General features: G+C 47.3%; 1 protein-coding gene across 14 annotated transcripts in view; it reads left to right on the plus strand.

The window, feature by feature from the left end:
- The first annotated feature begins 2,127 nt into the window (after positions 1 to 2,127).
- Positions 2,128 to 19,137, plus strand: part of Med12l (mediator complex subunit 12L) — a 290,187-nt gene continuing 273,177 nt past the window's right edge. For 13 of the 14 annotated variants that reach the window (XM_076932420.1, XM_076932432.1, XM_076932433.1 and 10 more), the window contains exons 1-2: positions 2,128 to 2,272; positions 3,560 to 3,780. In XM_076932420.1, the coding sequence (XP_076788535.1) occupies positions 3,682 to 3,780 (99 nt within the window). In that variant the 5' untranslated portion in view covers positions 2,128 to 2,272; positions 3,560 to 3,681. Of the gene's footprint in view, positions 2,273 to 2,566; positions 2,766 to 3,559; positions 3,781 to 19,137 lie in introns of those variants that run through there. The other variant, XM_076932421.1, reaches the window with a different exon arrangement.

Genomic DNA, 19,137 nt, shown 5'->3' on the forward strand with positions numbered 1-19,137 from the left:
AGGAGTTTCTTCTCTTAAATTTTTTCTTCTGATGCTCTTTTACATGTGCTACATGATAATCAACGCATGGCATGCTGTGCATTGATAAGAGGCACAGGTTTGGGAGGGATTAGTACTGACTCAGGCTTTACTGTTTGCTCCTTCAATAGCCCTGAAGCAGCAGCTGTAGAGCAGGAATGGTAGGAAAGGCTCATGATGAATGCTCTGTAATTAACCTCCCCCCTTCTCATTGTTGAGAACTGGTCTGAAAAATGTTATTCTTCATCTTCACACAAAGAACTTGGAGAGGACCACTGATCACGTTTTCTATTTGTCCTTTGTAACTTGTAGAAACCCGAAGAACATTTAAGGTGGCCTGTGGCTTGCACAGCATATTCATGATTGGCAAGGAGAGATTTGCTACAAAATGTCTGCATAGAAGGTACACAGGCAAAGGAGACCTGTGCAAAAATGTTTCACTGGTTTATTTTGCCTTGTTTTTATTGTGGTGGTTTGAATAGGAATGCCCACCGTGGGCTCAAATATTTGAAATCTTAGTCATTAGGGAATGATGCTACTTGAGAGAGATAAGGAAGCGTGGTCTTAAAAAAAAATAAAAATTAAAAAAAAAAAACAAACAAACAAAAAAAAAGAATTGAAAAAAAAAAAAAAAAAGGAAGCTTGGTCTTGTTGGAATAGGTGTGGCCTTGTTTGAGTAGGTGTGGCTTTCTTTGCTGGAGGAAGTGTGTACCTGAGGGCACTGGGCTTTGCGGTCTCAACTTCTCAAGCCAGGCCCAGTGTCTGTCTTTTCCTGCTGCCTCCCAGACAGGAGCTCTAAGCTACATCTCCAGCACCATGTCTGCTGTTTGCTGCCCTGTTTCCTGCCATGACAACAACGGACTAAATCTCTGAATGTAAGGTAGCTCCAATTAAGTGTTTTCTTTTATAAAAGTTGCTGTGGTCAAAAATAGAACAGAATCCGGCCTGTCTCTCATTACATTATGGAAGTCAGATAGAGTAGTATAATATAGCACCTGTAAAGTATTAGTGGTGATGACTTCCTACCTCCATTTATTCTTTCAACCACCTATTATCCACCACAAATCAACAATTTTTTGAGATGTGCCAAGTGCCATGCTGTGCACCTTGTGCAATAATGAAAATGTTGTCCTTACTTTATCAGCGGGTACATTAGTCCATTGAGAGTGGGGAAACTGTGTGGAATAAAAATGGTGAAACATCGTTATAGATGATAAACACTCGGGATTTAGTATATATTTTCTTCACTTTTTAGTATGCTTGATAAATTTCCTAATAAAGTTAGATATGAATAAAAACGGTATTTTCTTCCAAGCAAAGGAGCTGGATTTGACAGATGCCTCTAACACCAAGGCAAACTGCACCATGACGTTATTATATATATAGGGTATTAGAAGAGAAATGCTCATGGTAATGTGGGCAGTGGAAAGAAGCACCTCTTGGTTAAGGCGAGTATACTGTAGGGGGCCTAGCTCAGACTGAGTGATTGATTCAGCCCATACATCCCCATTTAGGTTTTAGGCTAGGTTGGAGAAACTTGTAGTTCAGAGGGTGAGCAATGAAGAACTAGTCGTCTGCAATGCCATTGCCTTATCTACTCCTTCCTTCCCTCGGGTGCTTTAAAGCCAGCGAGTAGACAGACATTCGTATATCACGAACATGTACCAGGTACTATAGAAAGGCTGCAGGTTATTCTGTGTACATCCTCTCCAGAGGCGGGAACTAGGAGTCCAACACATTCCTCAAGTTATGGGGAATGTGACATAATCAGGCCAAGGGCAGATCAAGCACACAGCCTTTCGGGATCAAAGCAGAGGGGTGAGGTCAGAAACCTGAGCTCCAGGAGTGGTAGGTTCAAATTCCGACTAGCTTTTGCAGCTTTGAACAAGTCATCTAACCTCTCCTCTCCGAACTGACACAATTTCCTCATTTATAAAGAGGGTGAAGTAAAACCACGGTTTGTTGTTAGAAGCAAATCCAGACCATCAAGATCATACAACCAAAGGAAGACTCCATAAATGGCAGCCATCATTCTTGGCCAAGTGCTGGCGCGTTCTCCTGGGCGCGCCTCCTGCAGGGTCCCTTAGGACACATTGGGCCCGCCTCCGAGGCTAGGTCTCAATGCTCACGGCTGGTGGCCCGGCATCTGTGTGTCTCTACCTGGAGCAAGCGAGGGGCGTCGGCAGGTGGATCGACCAGATTCCCCGAAAGGATCGCCCCCTCCCCGCGGTTCCCATCCCTGTGATGCGAGCAGGTGAGGTTTTGCCTAGGCTGCCGGGATGGCGACCGCAGGAGGGGTCGAGGCGGAGGGCGCAGCTCGAGGCCCGGGGTCCCTCCTTGGTGCTGGTTCCACAGCCGGGTTAACCCTGCAGCTAGCTGGGGCGCAGGGCCCGTGGACTGCGCGCTCTGCGGCTGCGAAAACCCGGAGAGGCAGATGGGAGCGCTCGAGGCGCTCGCAGCCAACTCCTCCGCGGTCCGGCCGACAAGCTGGGCATGCTCAGTGCGGCCGCCGCGCCGCCGTCCGCCAACTCGGGAGCTCGCGCTCCCGGGCCGTGGGGGCGAGAACGCCGGCGACGGCGAGCGACGCCCCCAGGCAGCCGCAAACTTCGCGGCGTCCGCAGTCTGGCGAGCCAGACACCTGGTAACGTCAAATCCAATTCCTCAACCCGATCGGAGCGATGGAGGCTGTGGTCGCCAGGGCGTCCGGGCCGCCCGCCCCTGCCTAGCCACTAGCTAGGGACCAACAGGTAAACTGTTGGGGGTGGGGATCGGGGCGCGCGACGTCTAGGGGTGGCCCGGGTAGCCGAGTCGCCCGCGCTCCCGATGTGTCCGTCGGTGCTCGCGGCCACCTCTGTTTACCCCCTCCCCAGCCCCCGGAGGGCCAGCAAAGGGTTAAGTCGGCCCCGCGCCACTGCGAGCGCGGCCCCCTCTAGCCGCCGCGGCCGCTGCAGCCGGCAGCCAGCAAGGCGCCCCGGCGCCGCCGAGGGGACCCGCGCAGCTCGTGCACCGGCTGAGCCCGGAGGCACCGGCCTCGCTCGGCGTCCGCATCCTCGCCTCTCGCGGCCTCTCTCCCCTCCGCGCCCGCGGTTCCGTGCCCGGGCGGCGGGTCCTCCCGGTGCAAAGCTGTGGGCGCGGGGCACGGCGAGCCAGGAAGTGGGCGCGGGCCACTGCGCAGCGCCTCGCGGGCCCGAGGACGCCTAGCTCTCGGCGGGCACCGAGCCTCCCGCCTAGGCGCCCAAGAAAAGTTTTCTCCCCCTTTATGCCCCTCCCCCACCCCAGCCTGTGCCCCCCTGGGTGGGTTTGGGTTCATTGGTGAAGAAAGTCACACGTTCCCATCAGCTGCTCCTCCCCCTGGGGACCGGGTGGGGGTGGCGGGAGGCCGGCGCCGCGGCGGACCCTGGCCGACCTCCAGCCTCGCCGCCGCCCGCGGAGCAGGCGTCCCGGGGCTCGGCGCAGCGGGGTGCCCACGAAGGCGGCCCCCCTGAGCGCGTCTGCGCGCGGGCAGCGGCCGTCTCCAACCTGCTTTTTCTCCTGCCTGCAGCGCCACGGCGAGCCAGAGTGGAGGGAAGAGGGAGTCTGTCTGCAAAGTGCTGCTCCCTGGTGCTCAGAGGCGGCTGCTCCAGCTCCAACTCTCATTCATTTCGCCGGTTAACATGAGAGATCATGGCCGCCTTCGGGCTTCTCAGCTATGAGCAGAGACCGCTGAAGCGCCCGCGGCTCGGGCCGCCCGACGTCTACCCGCAGGACCCTAAGCAGAAGGAGGTAAGGGCGCCGGCGGCCTCCGCGGTTGTGCGGCGCTCCGCAGCGCTGACCCGGGGCCAAGCTGGCCCGGCGGGCGTCCGCGGCGCTGCGGGGGAAGGGCTGGGGAAGGGGATCGGAGGCGGGGCCGGGGCTGGGGTATCAGGGACCCTGGGCTACGGAGACCCTGAGCCCGTCGACCCCCGCGCTCCGCTGGGCGGCCGCTCTGCGGGGGGCTGGGTCGCTTCCCGGTTGTCGGGCCTTGCACTGCGCCGCTGGGCGCTTTACCGCTTCTACCTCGCAACCGTCTTCCTGCTCGATTTCCTCCGTTTCTGCTGGTTTTATTGTTTTTTACTCCGTCGCTTCGATAAATCCCCGTAAACTTTTTGACAAATGCTGGAATGCAGTGCATCGGACACCGTGGTCTTGCGTTTTGCGCCAGCGGTATAGGCACGGATGGGGGAGGGACCCTTTTCACATCCTCCAGTTTGGAATGGAAGTCTGTTTTTAGCGAGGTGATCATATATTTGGCTCTGTGAACGAACTTCTGTTATCTCTCTCCTTTAAAAAAAAAATTAAGAAAACAATATTAAAGCGAAACACTGAAATTTGTTTCTAGAGAGGCAATTGGCTTTCCCGGAGGCTGTTTTGTATGTATAAAAGCAGGCAAGTTACCTTAGAAAGGAATAGCTTCCAGGATTACTTATTTCTTTGAATGAAATTAATTGGAGAAACCTTGGCTGTTGCACATACAGTAGTTTCAGTGGTTAGTATAAGCTATGTAGGTATGTGTCAGGAGTTAACAAGTAATTATGTAACAACTCTCCAGCCATAATAACGATCGCCCTTGGCTATACAGTTTGCCCAGAGACTTGACTATCTTTTCTTTTTTGGTTCACCTGCTTCGCAGCTGTCCTTTTAGACTTTGCCAGCTACTGCCCACCCATCTTCTCTTTTCTATAGTTAAACATGAACTGGCCATGTAGTCTTTTTCCTGTGAGCCTGGAAACTACTAAAAGTTTGCATGTCCACTGATTTCACAAGAGGACTTTGCAAGTAAGAGTTCTTTCAGGCTTCTATTTTGATAAATGTATCTGTCTCATTAGTAGAGGCTCAGCCCAGACTGGCTAATAATGTGCCCGAGAAGTCATCATGAGCAATTCCTTTTGGCCTTATCACATTGAGTTTGAGGATCAGGGACGTAATTAAGAATTGAAGATGCCTGGGAAGTTTACAGGTGGGTAGCATGTCCTTACGCAGCTCCTAAGGTCCGGAAAGAAGAGAGACTCTAAGGACCAAGTAAAGGAAGTTGATTTAAGCGTTACTAGCAGAACATTTTAAAAGTTTTGGTAGGGATAGGGACGTTCATTTGTTGACTTTTCTCATGTAGTAATTAGTGTCTCACTATGTCTTTCTGGAGAGTGACGTGATTAGGCAGCTCCCTAGCTTATGGTTGGTGGCTTGGATTAGCATGTGTGCTTGTTTAGCATTTATTTTTACAGATGACAGTCACTTCAGGATTTGGATCCTGGAAAGAATAATTTTGGATATTGGGTCACTTTTCTAGAAATCTAAAACTGGAAGAAGTGACTGTAGAGGGTACCTTTTCTACTTTGATGTGAGAAAATAAGATGCTTGAAGCCCAGAAGCACTTGATTTATCTGAAGTGTGTGGTGAATAAGCATCGGTTGGATTATCAGTGCGGTACTCATTCAAACCAACACTGTGCTTGGGATGACTTGCCCTGCTACTCTTATGATTCACTTTCCCCCAGGCGACCGATATTCTATCTCTCTTGAGGAGAGAGTTATATGTGGCTGTAGTCAAATTTGGGTACAATATGGAACAGGTGCTTGGCTGTTTTTTTGGTTGCTGGCGAGCAGATTCCTAAGCTTCAGTTATTTATGTATTATACTACTCCCTCAAACTTCCACCCTGTCCTTGTACAACCAGTGATTTTATCCTTTTGTTAACTGTAGAGAAACTGTATTGTGCTTTCTGAACAGTCTTGATTTTTGCAGTTTACTGCAATATGTATATGATTGTATAAGACATCATATACACACATGTTAGTACACGAAAACACGAGATATACAATCACACATAGTTGAAGGAGACCAAATCTGTACCATTATCCATCAGAGAGCTGTGGTGATTTGTTTGACAAAGGTCACATTGATCTACCCAAGCTGATCTTGAACTCAAGACCTTCTTGTCTCCAAAGTCCTGAGGTCGTAGGCCTGCACCACCACATCTGGCTAAATGTTTGACTTAACAGAGGAAATGCAGGCTTCTGGTTTGACAGTGGTGAGTTTGGACTGTGGTTGAGAATCTTAGTGGTTGGATCACTTCTCACTTGTCAACTAGTTTACTTGTGCTCTTCGGGAAAAACAAGGTAAAACTTTATGAAAAATTTTCCTCGTATTTGGGTAAGAAAATCCCTATTCCTAACTGAACCAAAGTTGCCTTATTGCTATCTATGTAGTTTTTAGTGATAAGAAGTGATAAGAATGTTCCGGAAATAGGATCCCAGGCTACTGAGTGGAATCCTCCGTGAGGACTCTGTGGAGACCTAAGGAAAGGAAGACCCAGTTAACCTGCTTCATCCATTGATCGAATTCATTGACAAGCTTGCAGTTCCCCGGCCTCTCCTTAGACTTTATTAAATGTGGTGGTGGAATACTTTGTTATCTACACATAGACTGCCCTCCAGACTTTAAAAATGGGGAATCAGAGAAGTAGGAGTCTCTCTCTAGTCCTCTTTTCTTACAGCTTATCTACTTAGCAATGCTGTACATCCACCAGTGTGTCTTGCCTGGCCTGCTTCTGGAATAGTTTGGATTTCTAATTCATCCGATACTTCCGAGTTTCACCACTTGCTCAGATCCTTTTCTGGCTTTAGTCTGACTTTTCTCTTTCCTGGGATTCTTGTATTGATCGGTCTTGGTCTACCCAGACACCCGCCCGCCTTTTCTCCTTCAAACTCAACATTTCATCCTGCCCTCCGACAGCTGTGATCTAGCAGGTGGGCTCTGGAGCCATTCTGTGTGCCTGAATCTTGGCTGTTTTGTCCCCACACCCAGTTGTTCTCTCCCTGTTCACCATCTTTTTTCCCTCTTGGAGTTGGACGAGACTACTGCTTTCCTGCAAGATGGTTGGATACGAACATGGACAATGTATGTAAGGAACTTCAATTAGAGTTGGTCATAGATTCATCATGCAACTATTTCCTGTCAAGAATTACTGTCAGGCCTGTCTGTCATCATGTTGGTCTCAGCCCAGGGACCTTCTCAGGCCTTTCTGGTGTGTGTATCGTTTGCAGTTATTTGTTTGTATCTGGCTATTTCCACCCAGTGGGACAGTTTCTTGAGGACAGCAAAGGGGGCTATGTTTGCTGCCATTGACATGCCCTGAGTGAGGTCCCTGGAATGCCAAGGGCACAGATACTTCTTGTGATGTATTATCGAAAGAGAGACAAGTGGGTTAAAGAATGAACGTGGCATCAGAGGTGTTGGGAAAGCTTAGTTAGGTGAATGCCCAGAGTGTCCTTGTCTGTTGTCAAGGCTCAGGACTGTGAAAGGTGGAATGAGACCCAGAAGGAAGGAAGGGTTGTTTTACCTTGACTGTGTGGCCTGGACAGTTGAATAGTAAATACATCCAGGAAATCAAATTAGTAAGAGAAATGGATTGGGGCAGTAGTGAGGTTTCTCTGCAGGCATAGGAGCCACCAGCAGGATCTAGGGGAGGGATTGTGCAAACTGATGAGGAGCAGGGCTCCTCAGGAGAGGGGCAGCTCGACTTTGCAGAGTTGGCATGCTGGTGCACATCTCCTTCCAGCTTCTGAGGAGAGTTGACTCACCTGAAAGGTTAACACCAGATGCTGATCCAGAAGTGTAAGCTAGTGGACCACTGGTGGTTCATTGTTTTGCATATGTGTGTGTGTGTGTGTGTGTGTGTGAGAGAGAGAGAGAGAGAGAGAGAGAGAGAGAGAGAGAGAGAGAGACAGAGACAGAGAGAGACAGAGACAGAGACAGAGAGACAGAGACAGACATCCTCTTAGGGAATTTCATGTAAGGATCTTTTTATGGGCTGAAGCTGCGGGAGTTTGGCTTATCAGAGCAGACAAACGTAGTTTGGTGGGGACTTTCCTCAGAAGTTCCATCCTTTCATAGTCATCTAAGAGCCTGTCAGAAAAGCCCAGACTGTCCCCAGCAGCTTTCTCTTATGCTTAGAACAGTATGCAGACCCTTCAGGGCCTCACCATCATGGCCCTAGCTCACCTCCACTGCTGCTCCTTGCAGCCACAAGCCTGCCTCTGAGTTTCGGCTCTGCCATCTACTGCTGCTTTGGTTCACAGTCTTCACCTGTGAGATGTAGTCAGTATGTAAACCAGTTGCGATGTGGAGAGCAGAGAGACATGGCACATGGTCCTGCCACACATACGACACTCAACACAGGTCAGCTTCAAGTAGCTGATGTCTTGGTAAAGGATCCAGGTTCCTTCTGTTGTACTGATGACAGTATCCCTGAGACCCGCCTTGGAAAGCTGGTTTTACGAAGAGCTTCCATCTGTGTACCCTTCTGGCTTCTGGCTGTACAGTGGGCCAGGGCTGCCATCTTACCTTCCAACAGGCCCGACTCTTTATTAAGTTCCAGTTCATTGCTGTAGTAGTGTTTATTGTTCTTGATTCTTAGCTAACAGATTGTCTCAAAGGAGGAACCTTCCTTGCAGCCAATCTTCAGCTTCTCACCCTGTATTAATATGCTTTTGTACAGCTCATCAGGGTCTGAAATTCCGTTTTTAAGGGTGCTGCATCTGCCTGAAGGCCAACCAACCACACTGAATGTAAGTTGTGTGAGGGCAAGGGTTTATTGCTGGTGATCACGTGACTGCCTTGTGTCTGCGGTTAGACAAGGTACTAATTGAAAAAGAAATAAACAAAAATTCAGAGACCCGGGGGAGGAGCAATGGTAGAGGAATGGGGGAAGATTACATTGAATTCTCAGGGAAGATCGGACAAATTGGCTGGTTGCCTGGAGGATGAAGACAGAAGCTAGAGAGATATTTGGTTCTAGAATGTTCCATGCTTGTGAGCAATTTGTTGGCCTGGGGGAGGTGAGGTGTTGCTTCAGACTTCCTTAAAATCCCAATAAAATAAGGGAAGGGTGTGGCCTGCTTCTAGGTGACTCAGGTTAGAATCTGGGTAGAAAGCTCTGTTTCAGTTCTTATTCTGGCTGCCTAGAGAAAACTTGCTAGGTAGGTCAGGGGGTTGTACTCAAAGGCGGAGGTCTCCCCTGGTATGCCCAAGGCCCTACCCAATCACCAGTACCACTTTGAAAAACTGTTGCTAAATGATTCTGAGCAGAGAAGAGAAATGCAACTAGTTGTCATTTCAGGGAGATGCAGTACTTAACCTCCACCGGAGACCTGCCTAGTCAGAATTAATGGGAGGAAACTCAGGGAGTTGTAAGTAACCTTTCTAGGTGATTCCTCAGCACACTGAATTTGAGAAACAGTGTCTTAGCTTGTGTGCTTACCTGCAGCGTAGCTTGGATTCTGTCATGTTCCTACACACTGCTCAATACTTACCTTGGGTCTCCGTGTCTTTCCTCACATCTTATTTGAAGAATGGGTACCTTTGGGAGCTAAGCTCAGAGTGAACACTTAGCTACTCTCTCCTTGAAACTGATCTAACACCCTGTTCTTAGCCTAGGCTTGTTTCCTGCCAGCTGTAAAGCATTTATAGCTGAGTAGAATTCCATGCCTGCGCCTGGAAATATCAGAAGCTATTTCCCATGGGCTCTCTTGGCTAACCTGAGGCAAAGGAGAGGTGAGCTAGCTTTGTGCCACAAACCCCTGCTTTAACTTAGCAGTGCTGTGTGAGGTTTTTGTTTGACCTGGCGCTGGGTTCTCAGCTGGACTCTAGGGACTATCTGTGGGAGTAGCAGTCACTGTCCTTTAGCCTGATGGATGTTTCCCCACAGGTTGACACTTGAGATGGAATTTGGTCCATTCAGAATGGAGTCTGGATACTTATGCTAACAGGTATATACATTCAGGTATATACAGGTCAACGGGCAGCATCAGGTGCTAGCAGAGCAGAAAGAGAAAACCAGACTGGAGGGTCTCCTGCTCTGTGTTCTGAGGCTTGTCTCATAGAGAGGTTTTGAGCCACTGCTGTGGGGTAGGCAGTGTGAGCATGAGGGAAGTGGCTAAAGCTTCAAGTCTCCTAGCAGTGAGGGAAAGCTGCCTTGGTCTATTCAGCAAGGAGGAAGTAAAAAGTAACCTTTGACCCAGAGAGAGAGAGAGAGAGAGAGAGAGAGAGAGAGAGAGAGAGAGAAGAGAGAAGAGAGAAGAGAGAAGAAGAGAGAAGAGAGAAGAGAGAAGAGAGAAGAGAGAAGAGAGAAGAGAGAAGAGAGAAGAGAGAAGAGAGAAGAGAGAAGAGAGAGAGGAAGAAAAGACAGGGAGGAGAGAGGGGGAGGAGAGAGGGAGGAAAGAGAGAGAGGGAGGAGAGAGAAAGGGAGGAAAGAGAGAGAGGGAGGAGAGAGAGGGAGGAAAGAGAGAGAGGGAGGAAAGGGAGGGAGGAAAGAGAGAGGGGGGAGAGGGAGGAAAGAGAGAGAAGGAGGAGAGAGAGAGAGGGAGGAAAGAGAGAGAGGGAGGAGAGAGAGAGGGAGGAGAGAGAGAGGGAGGAGAGAGAGAGGGAGGAGAGAGAGAGGGAGGAGAGAGAGGGAGGAGAGAAGGAGGAGAGAGAGAGGGAGGAGAGAGAGAGAGAGAGAGAGAGAGAGAGAGAGAGAGAGACAGAGACAGAGAAAGAGAGCGAGCACGAGAGCTAGCACCTGTGCTCACAGAAGCTGGGAGCTTCTGTGAATACTTTTGTTACCACTAGCCAGTTTCTAAAGCTGGTCCACAGTGACAGGGAGTTTAGCAACTGTTCTCAATTCCTTAATGCCTTAGGAAACTTACTAATGAGGGGGAAAAAACCCTCTCTAAATCAATGATAACAACAACAACAAAAAGCATGATTCCTACTTAAAAATGTGTATCTGCATCATATGCAAGTCTTGTTAACTCTGGGTCTTTGACTCCAGTTTGTAACACCATGACTTGAGTCTAGGGTACTTTTTAAATTAAAGTACTTAAAAGCATTTTTTTTTTTTTTTAAAGTGAAGTATATTTTCACAGTCTTGAAGGCTTGGAGCTCTAGCATAGAGGGGTTGTCATTTGATGGGGGGGGGGCTTCTTTCTACTTTATAGAATGATGAAAGGCATTTCACAGATGCACAGGATCAAGAGTGGGATGCCCTACCTTTGATACCCACCCTTTTCCAGACTCCTGATGTTGCACTCGGCGCGGTGTGGGGATGGGGCATAGCTAAGTGACCAACCTACTCACTTCTCAAAGGACTCACCTCTTAGCATTCTAGCATTAGGGTGATATGAATCTTGGGGAATACTTTTAAACCGTGCCACTGGGGCAGTAGGATTGGATTTGGAATTTTAATTTCTTCTTTTTGATGATAATCTGCATTTCAAGGTGTAATGGTAGCCTTATAGTATTTTTGCCTTGGGAGAAAGTAACCTACAATATAATTAGTCAATTTTGATTGGCTTTGTAAAAATGGGTCTTCAGTATTATTCTGTTTTTCTTTTCTTTTATCCTTTTTCTCCTAAATGGCTTGAAGTTAGTACTTAAAGTCTCCCTGGAGCATCCTAACTCAGCCTTCATAGTAGCTGGGATTTCTAGTGTGCAGCACCACACCTGATGATCGTTGTTGGTCGACAGCCCGGAGTTCCATAATCTGTATACCTGAGCTCTTCTGAAAGAAGACGTGGCCCGGCATCTCTCCCCTTCCTGTGCCTCAGGCTTCTCCCAGTCTTTGTGCTGAAGAGAAGCCCCTCTTGGTTTTAGTTAACTAGCCACCTGAGGATGGAGTCCTTGATGATGTCTCCCATCTGGGAAAAGGAACCTTAACATGCTGCAGATGACAGGACCCTGCCTAGCCTTTTCCACAGCCCAGCCACAGAATTCATGTTCACTGTCCCTCATTTTTTTTCTATGAGAGAGAGACCTTTGCTCTCCCAGCCCTTCCCTGCCCCAAGGTAGAGAGGTTTGAGATGAAAAAGAAATCTTACCAATTATCTTCTAGGCCCGGTTGAATAAAATGGGTCTTCCTATCAGCTTCTGTTTTATTGTCCCGAGGAGAGAGCTGGCTGCACTTACGTGACTCCCTTCACAGAAGTGCTTGTGGACTTGTGAGTCTCACAGGAGCCACAGGTTTGAGGTCGGGCTCTCCCTTTCAAGAGCATTCCAGTTCTGCCATCTGTACCGTGTGATATCCAGAGTGGTTTAGTATGAAGGAGCATTCGAGGTTTTTAAATCAAATGTGAGGTCTAATTCAGTGGCATGTTGGAGCCAGCTTGTACCAGCTGCCATGAAAATTCAGGAATTCTTGTGAGCTCATGGTCAGGTTCATCACTTGAAAGCTTCCATAGTGGGAATATTGTACTTACACCAAGGATGTTGACAAGCGCCGACCACTAGGCTTGCCTTTCTTTTGTTTTTAAGTGAAGGCTGATTGTCAGGCTTTCCAGAAGGCAGACACCTCCATCATGTTTACTCTGCTTTTTCCTTTCTTCTCTCCCTCTTAAATAACAAATTAATAAATAATAATAATAATTAATAATAATACCACCACCCCAGGTCTTCATTCTCCACATCACTTTTCAGCTTTGACTAAGCACACACCTTCACTCTAGATAGAGGTGTAGTGGAAATTTACAGGACTGCTACGCAAGACCGTTTTCCTCTCTGATAAATATACAGGTGAAGGAGAAAGCCCTTGCCTTACGCCCTGAGAAAGCCACCGTTTCCCCCTGTTGGCAGGGGTGATAAGAGGGTATGTAGCTGGAGGAGCTGCAGCCATCTTGTAACATTGAAAGAGCTGACACAAAATGTTGGTGAGTAGCCCCAGGAGATCCTTAAGCTGATGGGCTGACCTGGGGGTATTGATGTCCCCGTAGTTCTTGTTAAGTAAACAAGAGAAGTCCAGTCTCTTGAAGACATTCTTGGAGCCAGGTACCAAATACTTGGAGAAAGTCACTGTGGTGCTTTCCATTCTCAGAGAATCACGCTCCACCCCCATCCCCACCCCCTTTGTGGTTAACTTACCAGAATTCTTATCTTCTGGCTCAGTCTGGGGCATAGGCAAGAGACAGGGCACCGGGTGAGGTCCCTCAGAACCTCTTGGAAGTCAAGAGGAGCTAAGCAGTGTTCTCTTTTATTTCTGCTTTTGGCAGGAGGAGTTTTTGTTTCTTTTTAAAAACTAAAATATTTTAATTAATTTATTTATTCAGTTTACATCATGCTCACTGTCCCCTTCCCACAATCCTTCCCCCCATCTCCCCTCCCCTTCTCCTCTGAGAGGGTAGAGGCCTCCTCCTTGGTATCCTCCACACCCTAAGGACAGGATGGAAGAGGGAAGAGCCTTGTTCTCAGCCTTGGAGAAGGATGGTCTTTAGGTCTGCACCATGTTTGGCAGCCATGCCTTTGAGTGGTAGAGGTGGATTGTACCGAGTTTCTCTATGACAAAGGGACACTCAGCTCCCATGCGGTGACTTGCCTCAATAGACATGTGCTAGCATGTGTGTCCCCTGATTTGTCTTTACATTATTGGCCCTCCATTTAGAGAACTTCCATTTTTTTTCCTGTACCCCCAAGTCACCCCTACAGTGAGAATCCCTTTGCTTTTAAGGGCACCCTGTGCTTTGGTGACAGTGGGACCTTTCAGCTCAGCATTCTGTTGCCTCAGCTTGCCAGATCTCCCATGGCTTTGTCTAAAGTTCATGCAGGCTTAACCTTGTGTTTTTGGGAGGAAGGTTCCAGGTCCCATCTCTACCTCTGGGATAGCTGCAGCCCTGGCTGAGGCATTTTTTGGCTTTTTGTTTACTGGGACCAGTGCTTACCAGTTGTGAAGGTTTTTTGTTTGTTTGTTTCTGTTTTGTGTGTTCTTTGTCTTTGGCAACTGCTGGGTTCTTCTGTGTTGGCTTCATTGCTAACAGGGTCACCAGGTCACTTGGACATACCTGAAAGTGGATCCTCCTTAGTTATAGAATGCTCTGGGCCTGAGGAAGAGACCTTTCCACTGTTGGCTCCACGTCGTGAGTGGAATGTTATTGTACACGTGCATGCCAAACGGATGCAGTCATTCAGCAGTATCATTGAGCACTCTTCAGGCTCTTTGCCAACTTGGGCTTAATGAGGACAGGGCCCAAGTCTGATTTCCTGCTATGTCCCTGGCTCACACCTAGGACTAAGAACTTTTGTATCTGTTTTTAAATGAATGGACACAATCATAAATACTGGTAGGAACATTAGATCCAGAGCCCCGGAGCTTTCAATCTACAGCAGATTTTCAGCTAGGGTGCTTTGTCTTTTTTTTTTTTTTTTTTTTTTTTTTTTCTCTTGGGACATTGGCAGTATCTGGAGGCACTAGGTTGTCACATCTGAGTATGTGTGTGTTGCTGCTTGGTGGCATCTAGTGGGTAGAAGCCAGGGGAACTACTGATGTGCTCTGGGCCACCATATAGCCACACACACTAGACCTTTCTGGATCCACCTAGTTCTGGAGTGGAGAAATGGGGATTGAGGGAATGCTAGACAGGTAAATGAGGAACAGTGTGGTTTAAATGTTTTTCAAATTGCTGCGGGATCAATAGGAAGTGACCCATTTTTATTTTTTATTATTATTATTTTTTTGTTAGAACCTGATAAAGATTTGAATCGGGAGCTTATGTAGGAGTAGGTGGTGTTAAGAATGCAGAGTGAATTTTCAGAGCAAGGGTCCAGCTTGTGCCAAGAATCTCAGAGAGCAACAGCATAGGCTCTGGGCCTAGACTTTGCTTTGCTCTGGTGTGGAGAGGAAAGGTGGGTTCAAATCCTGGGTGCCCTGTGGTGGTGTTTGGATATGAAATTTAAGCTCACAAAGGCCAAAGTAGCTCCTAGAGTCACACTGAGGCCCTGGGTGACTCCTTTGTTACTTGTGGCTATTGTAAGAAGCTACTACAAAGTGTTGGGATGGAGGAGGTGAGCTTAAAGCAGCAGGAATTTATTTCCCATAGTTCCATTGGGGAGTCTGAAATCAGGGTGCCAGAGACCCTTGGAAAGTCTAGGAAAGGGTTCTTCAAGTTCTACCTTGCCTGGTGGGTGCTTCAGGTCTTCCCTGGCCTCCCCTCTCCTCCCCTCCCCTCCCCTCCCCTCCCCTTCCCTTCTCTTCTTTTTCATCTTCTCCTCCTCCTCTTCCTCCTCCTCCCCCCTCCCTACAAGTAGTGTTTGATTCCATTTTCACACAGCCTCCTATTACCTCTCCTGCTCAGGGCTTCTCTTAGGACCTGACATTTGTCACTGGATTTAGGGCCTGTCTGGATAAAGGAGGACGATCTCATATATACTCGGATCCATAATGAAGTCACATTCACATATTCTGAGATTCCTCACAGATGTTTTTTGTTCTGTGTGTTGGGGAAGCTCATGAGGGAAGCAGAACGGGGTATTCTTCGACAGTGACTGGCAGAGTTGATGTGAGCCTAGCGACATGGCGTGATCTGCGTGATTGCAGAATTTACAGTAGCTTGCCTACCCTGAGAAATGCAACTTTGGAATAGAAATGTTTCCAGCACTCTTAGTTTAAGCCGGAGCTTCCCAAACATGTTTTCTGGATCTCTTTAAAATCTTAAGCATTGGAGATTCCTTACAAAGTTGTTTTTTTTATTGGTTAGTCGTATTTCTTAATACTTACAAAAATTTTGGAAAACAACATAAAAATTTGAAAAAATATATTTTACATTTACTCATTTAAATATAATAGTGGGTTAGTTTTACTTATTTTTGGTATGTTTGTGATATTGGCAATCAAACTTCCCAGCTGAACCAGCTTTCTATGATGTACCTGTATACCTTCAGGCTTAGATTTTTTTTTTTTAAATGAGAAACAACTCTTCTCAAATAAAAAGAACTGATGAAAAAAAGGTGTTGTTTTACATTTTTTGCAAATCTCTTGAATGTGTGGGTTTTCCTAACTGGGTTGCATTCATTCTGCTGCAGTATGCTGTTTTGATTGAAGAACATAAAGACAGTTCTGCCTTCTCACAGGGAAGGAGCTGCGAAGTTCTTAGAGTCCAGAGGTCTGTGACCTGGAAAAACCACTAGCTTAGGCTTTAGGGTAGATAGATTGATATTGATCCCTAAACCAGTGTGCCTCAGAGAAAGAGAGTTTTAGTTTTTTTCTGAGGGTAGGGAAATGTAGTAAGAGGAGGGAGAGGGGATTATGAGGGTCCCCCCACCCCCGTGGTTGTGGTTTCAATTTCAGAAGTCACTGGAGAATCAAAATTTAAATTTACATCAGTGGAAGCTGAAAAGTTGTAGATTTAGGAGTAAATAAGACAGGTCTATGATGGCATGAGAACCAGCAAATGTTACAGTTGCCTGCTGGCTCTGAGAAACGGAACTCAGTGGAGCTGGACTCTCCTGTGCTGAGTGGTCCAAGAGGCCAGTTCAAATCTTGAGGGGACCTTTACGTTCCTAGACCTGTTACATAACTTCTGTCTTTAGGACCTTCGCTCTCTTATCCTCTGCTGCCTGCCTGCCTTACTCCCTCATCACTGCAGTGCTAGCTTACCGTGTAGCATCTAGTGCAGCATGTGTGCACTTGCTCACCTTAGCCACTGTAAGTTGTGTACAGAGGGGCCTTATAAGAGCTGGTATGTCATAAAGGAATGGTAGTAATCTGGGAATGGGGTAACATTCATGACAATTGTATTAGAAATTGTATTAGAAATCGGCTAAGTTCCAACCTGGTACAGGGTATGGCAGTGCCAGGATATGGAAGAAATGGTTCTTGCTTTTGAGAACTTGGGGATGGAGCATACCTCATTTGTGCACAGGATACTCAAGTCATTAAAAGGTGCTGATGGGAATAAACCAGAAATGGCTTGTTCCATTTGTAAGCAAGCACCAGTGATGGCCTGTTCCTTTTATAAGCATTCAGAGATGCTGGGTTCCTAGGCTGGATGGAGAAGGCCTGGGTAGAAATTCTGAGCACCGAGATAGGAATTTTTCCTTCCTTTCTTTCTGTTTTTTAGATTTAGTATTTTTTATTTTTATTTGTGTTTGTATATGTGTTTTGTCTGCATGTATGCCTGTGTTCTGTATGCATGTGGAAGCCAGAACTGGAGTTGCAGATAGTTTTTAGCTACCTTAATCTGGGTAATGGGAATTGAAGCTGGGTCCCTGGAAGAGCAGCTGATGATGCTTTTAACCACTGAGCCACCTCTTCAGACCCTTCTAGTGTCTTAGACCATCTCATGTAGCTCAGGTTGGCCCTCTAACGCCCAATCTTCCTGACTTCACCTCCCAAGTGTAGTCTGATATTACTGATGTATTATATTTGCCTGGGACACGGACACACACACATACACACACACACACACACACACACACACACACACCACACGTTTACTTTTTTGGCCTGGAACTGGAGGCGCCTGCTCTCAGCCTCTTGAGCACTGGGATTCCAGGCGTGCTTGGTATATGAGGTGGTACATTGGGCACCATGTTGGGAGGAATTGCTTACTTTTCTCTTAGGTGAGAATATGTTGAATCTGCATATATGACCTTGTATTCTAGGACAGGACATAGGAAGTGACTAAGCCTGGTGGAGGAAGGCAGATGAGCCCGATCAAGGCGAGAGGCAGAGATGGAGCGTTTCAGAGGAAGGATGGTTTGGGTTGTCTCTTGAGAAAGCCGAAGAGATGTGACTTCCATGTGGCTTCCTTGAATTTTCTAGACATTTCCAGAGTCACTTTGGTCACACCAAGGTTTTCCTTGGCAAGAATAGATTGTCCAACACATGCAGTGCCTCCCTCTCCACGATGCTTTGTGAACGGGAGTCCTGGATAAGTTGCTCTCCTCTCATGTCAGTCTTGGAGTGATTCATTGAGGTGATTGACAGGACTGTTACAGAAAGCACTGGCAAGAGTGATGTGTTAGCAGTGCCACATGTATCAGAAGTGTTGTTGGGATCGTTTTTGTTAAAGTGCTGCTTCTCTTAAAGGTGTGGAGGGCCTATGAAACACTAGGTCCAAGGAAGTGCCAGACTTTCCTCTCCTCAGCCCTACAAGGAAAGACAGTCCCAACACTGCTCAGATTTAATAGAGCTATCCACAGTGCTGCCTACTGTGTACTAGACACTGTGGAAAATATTTTGTGAGTCAGTTGTTTTTTATTTTAAATGTTTCAAATGAAATGCCAACTGACTGTTTTGAAGATTCTTTGTGAATTGGGGATACTATTTAAATTCCCGGTACTATTGGAGATTTGCTTAGAGATTGTTAAAAAACCAGACTTTTTGAGATTATACATCTGTTTTCTCAGTACTTGGTGTATGCTGCCCACTGTGCTGGCTGATATGGGGGTGTAGAAAGGAAACAGGAGCCTGCTGTCCATCTCCAAGTGTTCATCAGAGTATCTGTGGTGAGGACTAGATTGTTTTAGAATTAAAATTTAAGCTGATAGAAATATGTGATGTAAACAGGTTGCCAGAAAAGTGAAATGCTGCTTTCACACGGCGGTATTGCCACCTTCCTGTGTTGTCACCTCATGGTCCTTTGTGCATGTTGTCTGTTAAGGATCGTATTAGCCTGCCTTTGGAGTAGTCTGTGTCCAGTTCACTGACCTATTTAAAACAATTTCTAAAATGATAGATAATTCTTTTTAATGTTAAGATTGAGGACTAATATATAATTCAGTAGTATGTAAAGTGCCAGTTACATTATAGTAGACAGTATTTACTGGGCTGGTTTTACTGAATGCTTCGTGTAGCTGGGTGTACGCCAGTCTTTATCATCTCTGAGATGAATGGAACTAGCTGTTTATAAACAAAGAGATGGAGGCATAGGAAACACTGACCTCTCGAGTGCCATTTTCAACATTAGGCTGGAACTGGACTTTGGAGCCTGTGCTGTGATTGTCATGTTTCCTATAGAGAGATGCTAAAGGCGCTGCATGAGTTCAGTAATGAGAGACCAGATGCTGGGAGACACCGCAGGGTGCTGGGAGGCCATGGAGGGCCAGGCTGGCAGGGAGGGCAGGCTCTTCAAATCAGGCCTGGTGGAGCTGGGCCATTGCTGGGCCTGGCAGCTTGCTTGTGGGGTTCTGGCTGGTTTTGTGTGTCGACTTGACACAAGCTGGAGTTATCACGGAGACAGGAGCTTCCCTTGAGGACATGCCTCGATGAGATCAGCTGCAAGGCATTTTCTCAATGAGTGATCAAAAGGGGAGGGCCCCTTGTGGGTGGTGCCATCCCTGGGCTGGTAGTCCTGGGCTC

This window comes from Arvicanthis niloticus, chromosome 4, assembly GCF_011762505.2.
Source record: "Arvicanthis niloticus isolate mArvNil1 chromosome 4, mArvNil1.pat.X, whole genome shotgun sequence".
Lineage (NCBI taxonomy): Eukaryota > Metazoa > Chordata > Mammalia > Rodentia > Muridae > Arvicanthis > Arvicanthis niloticus.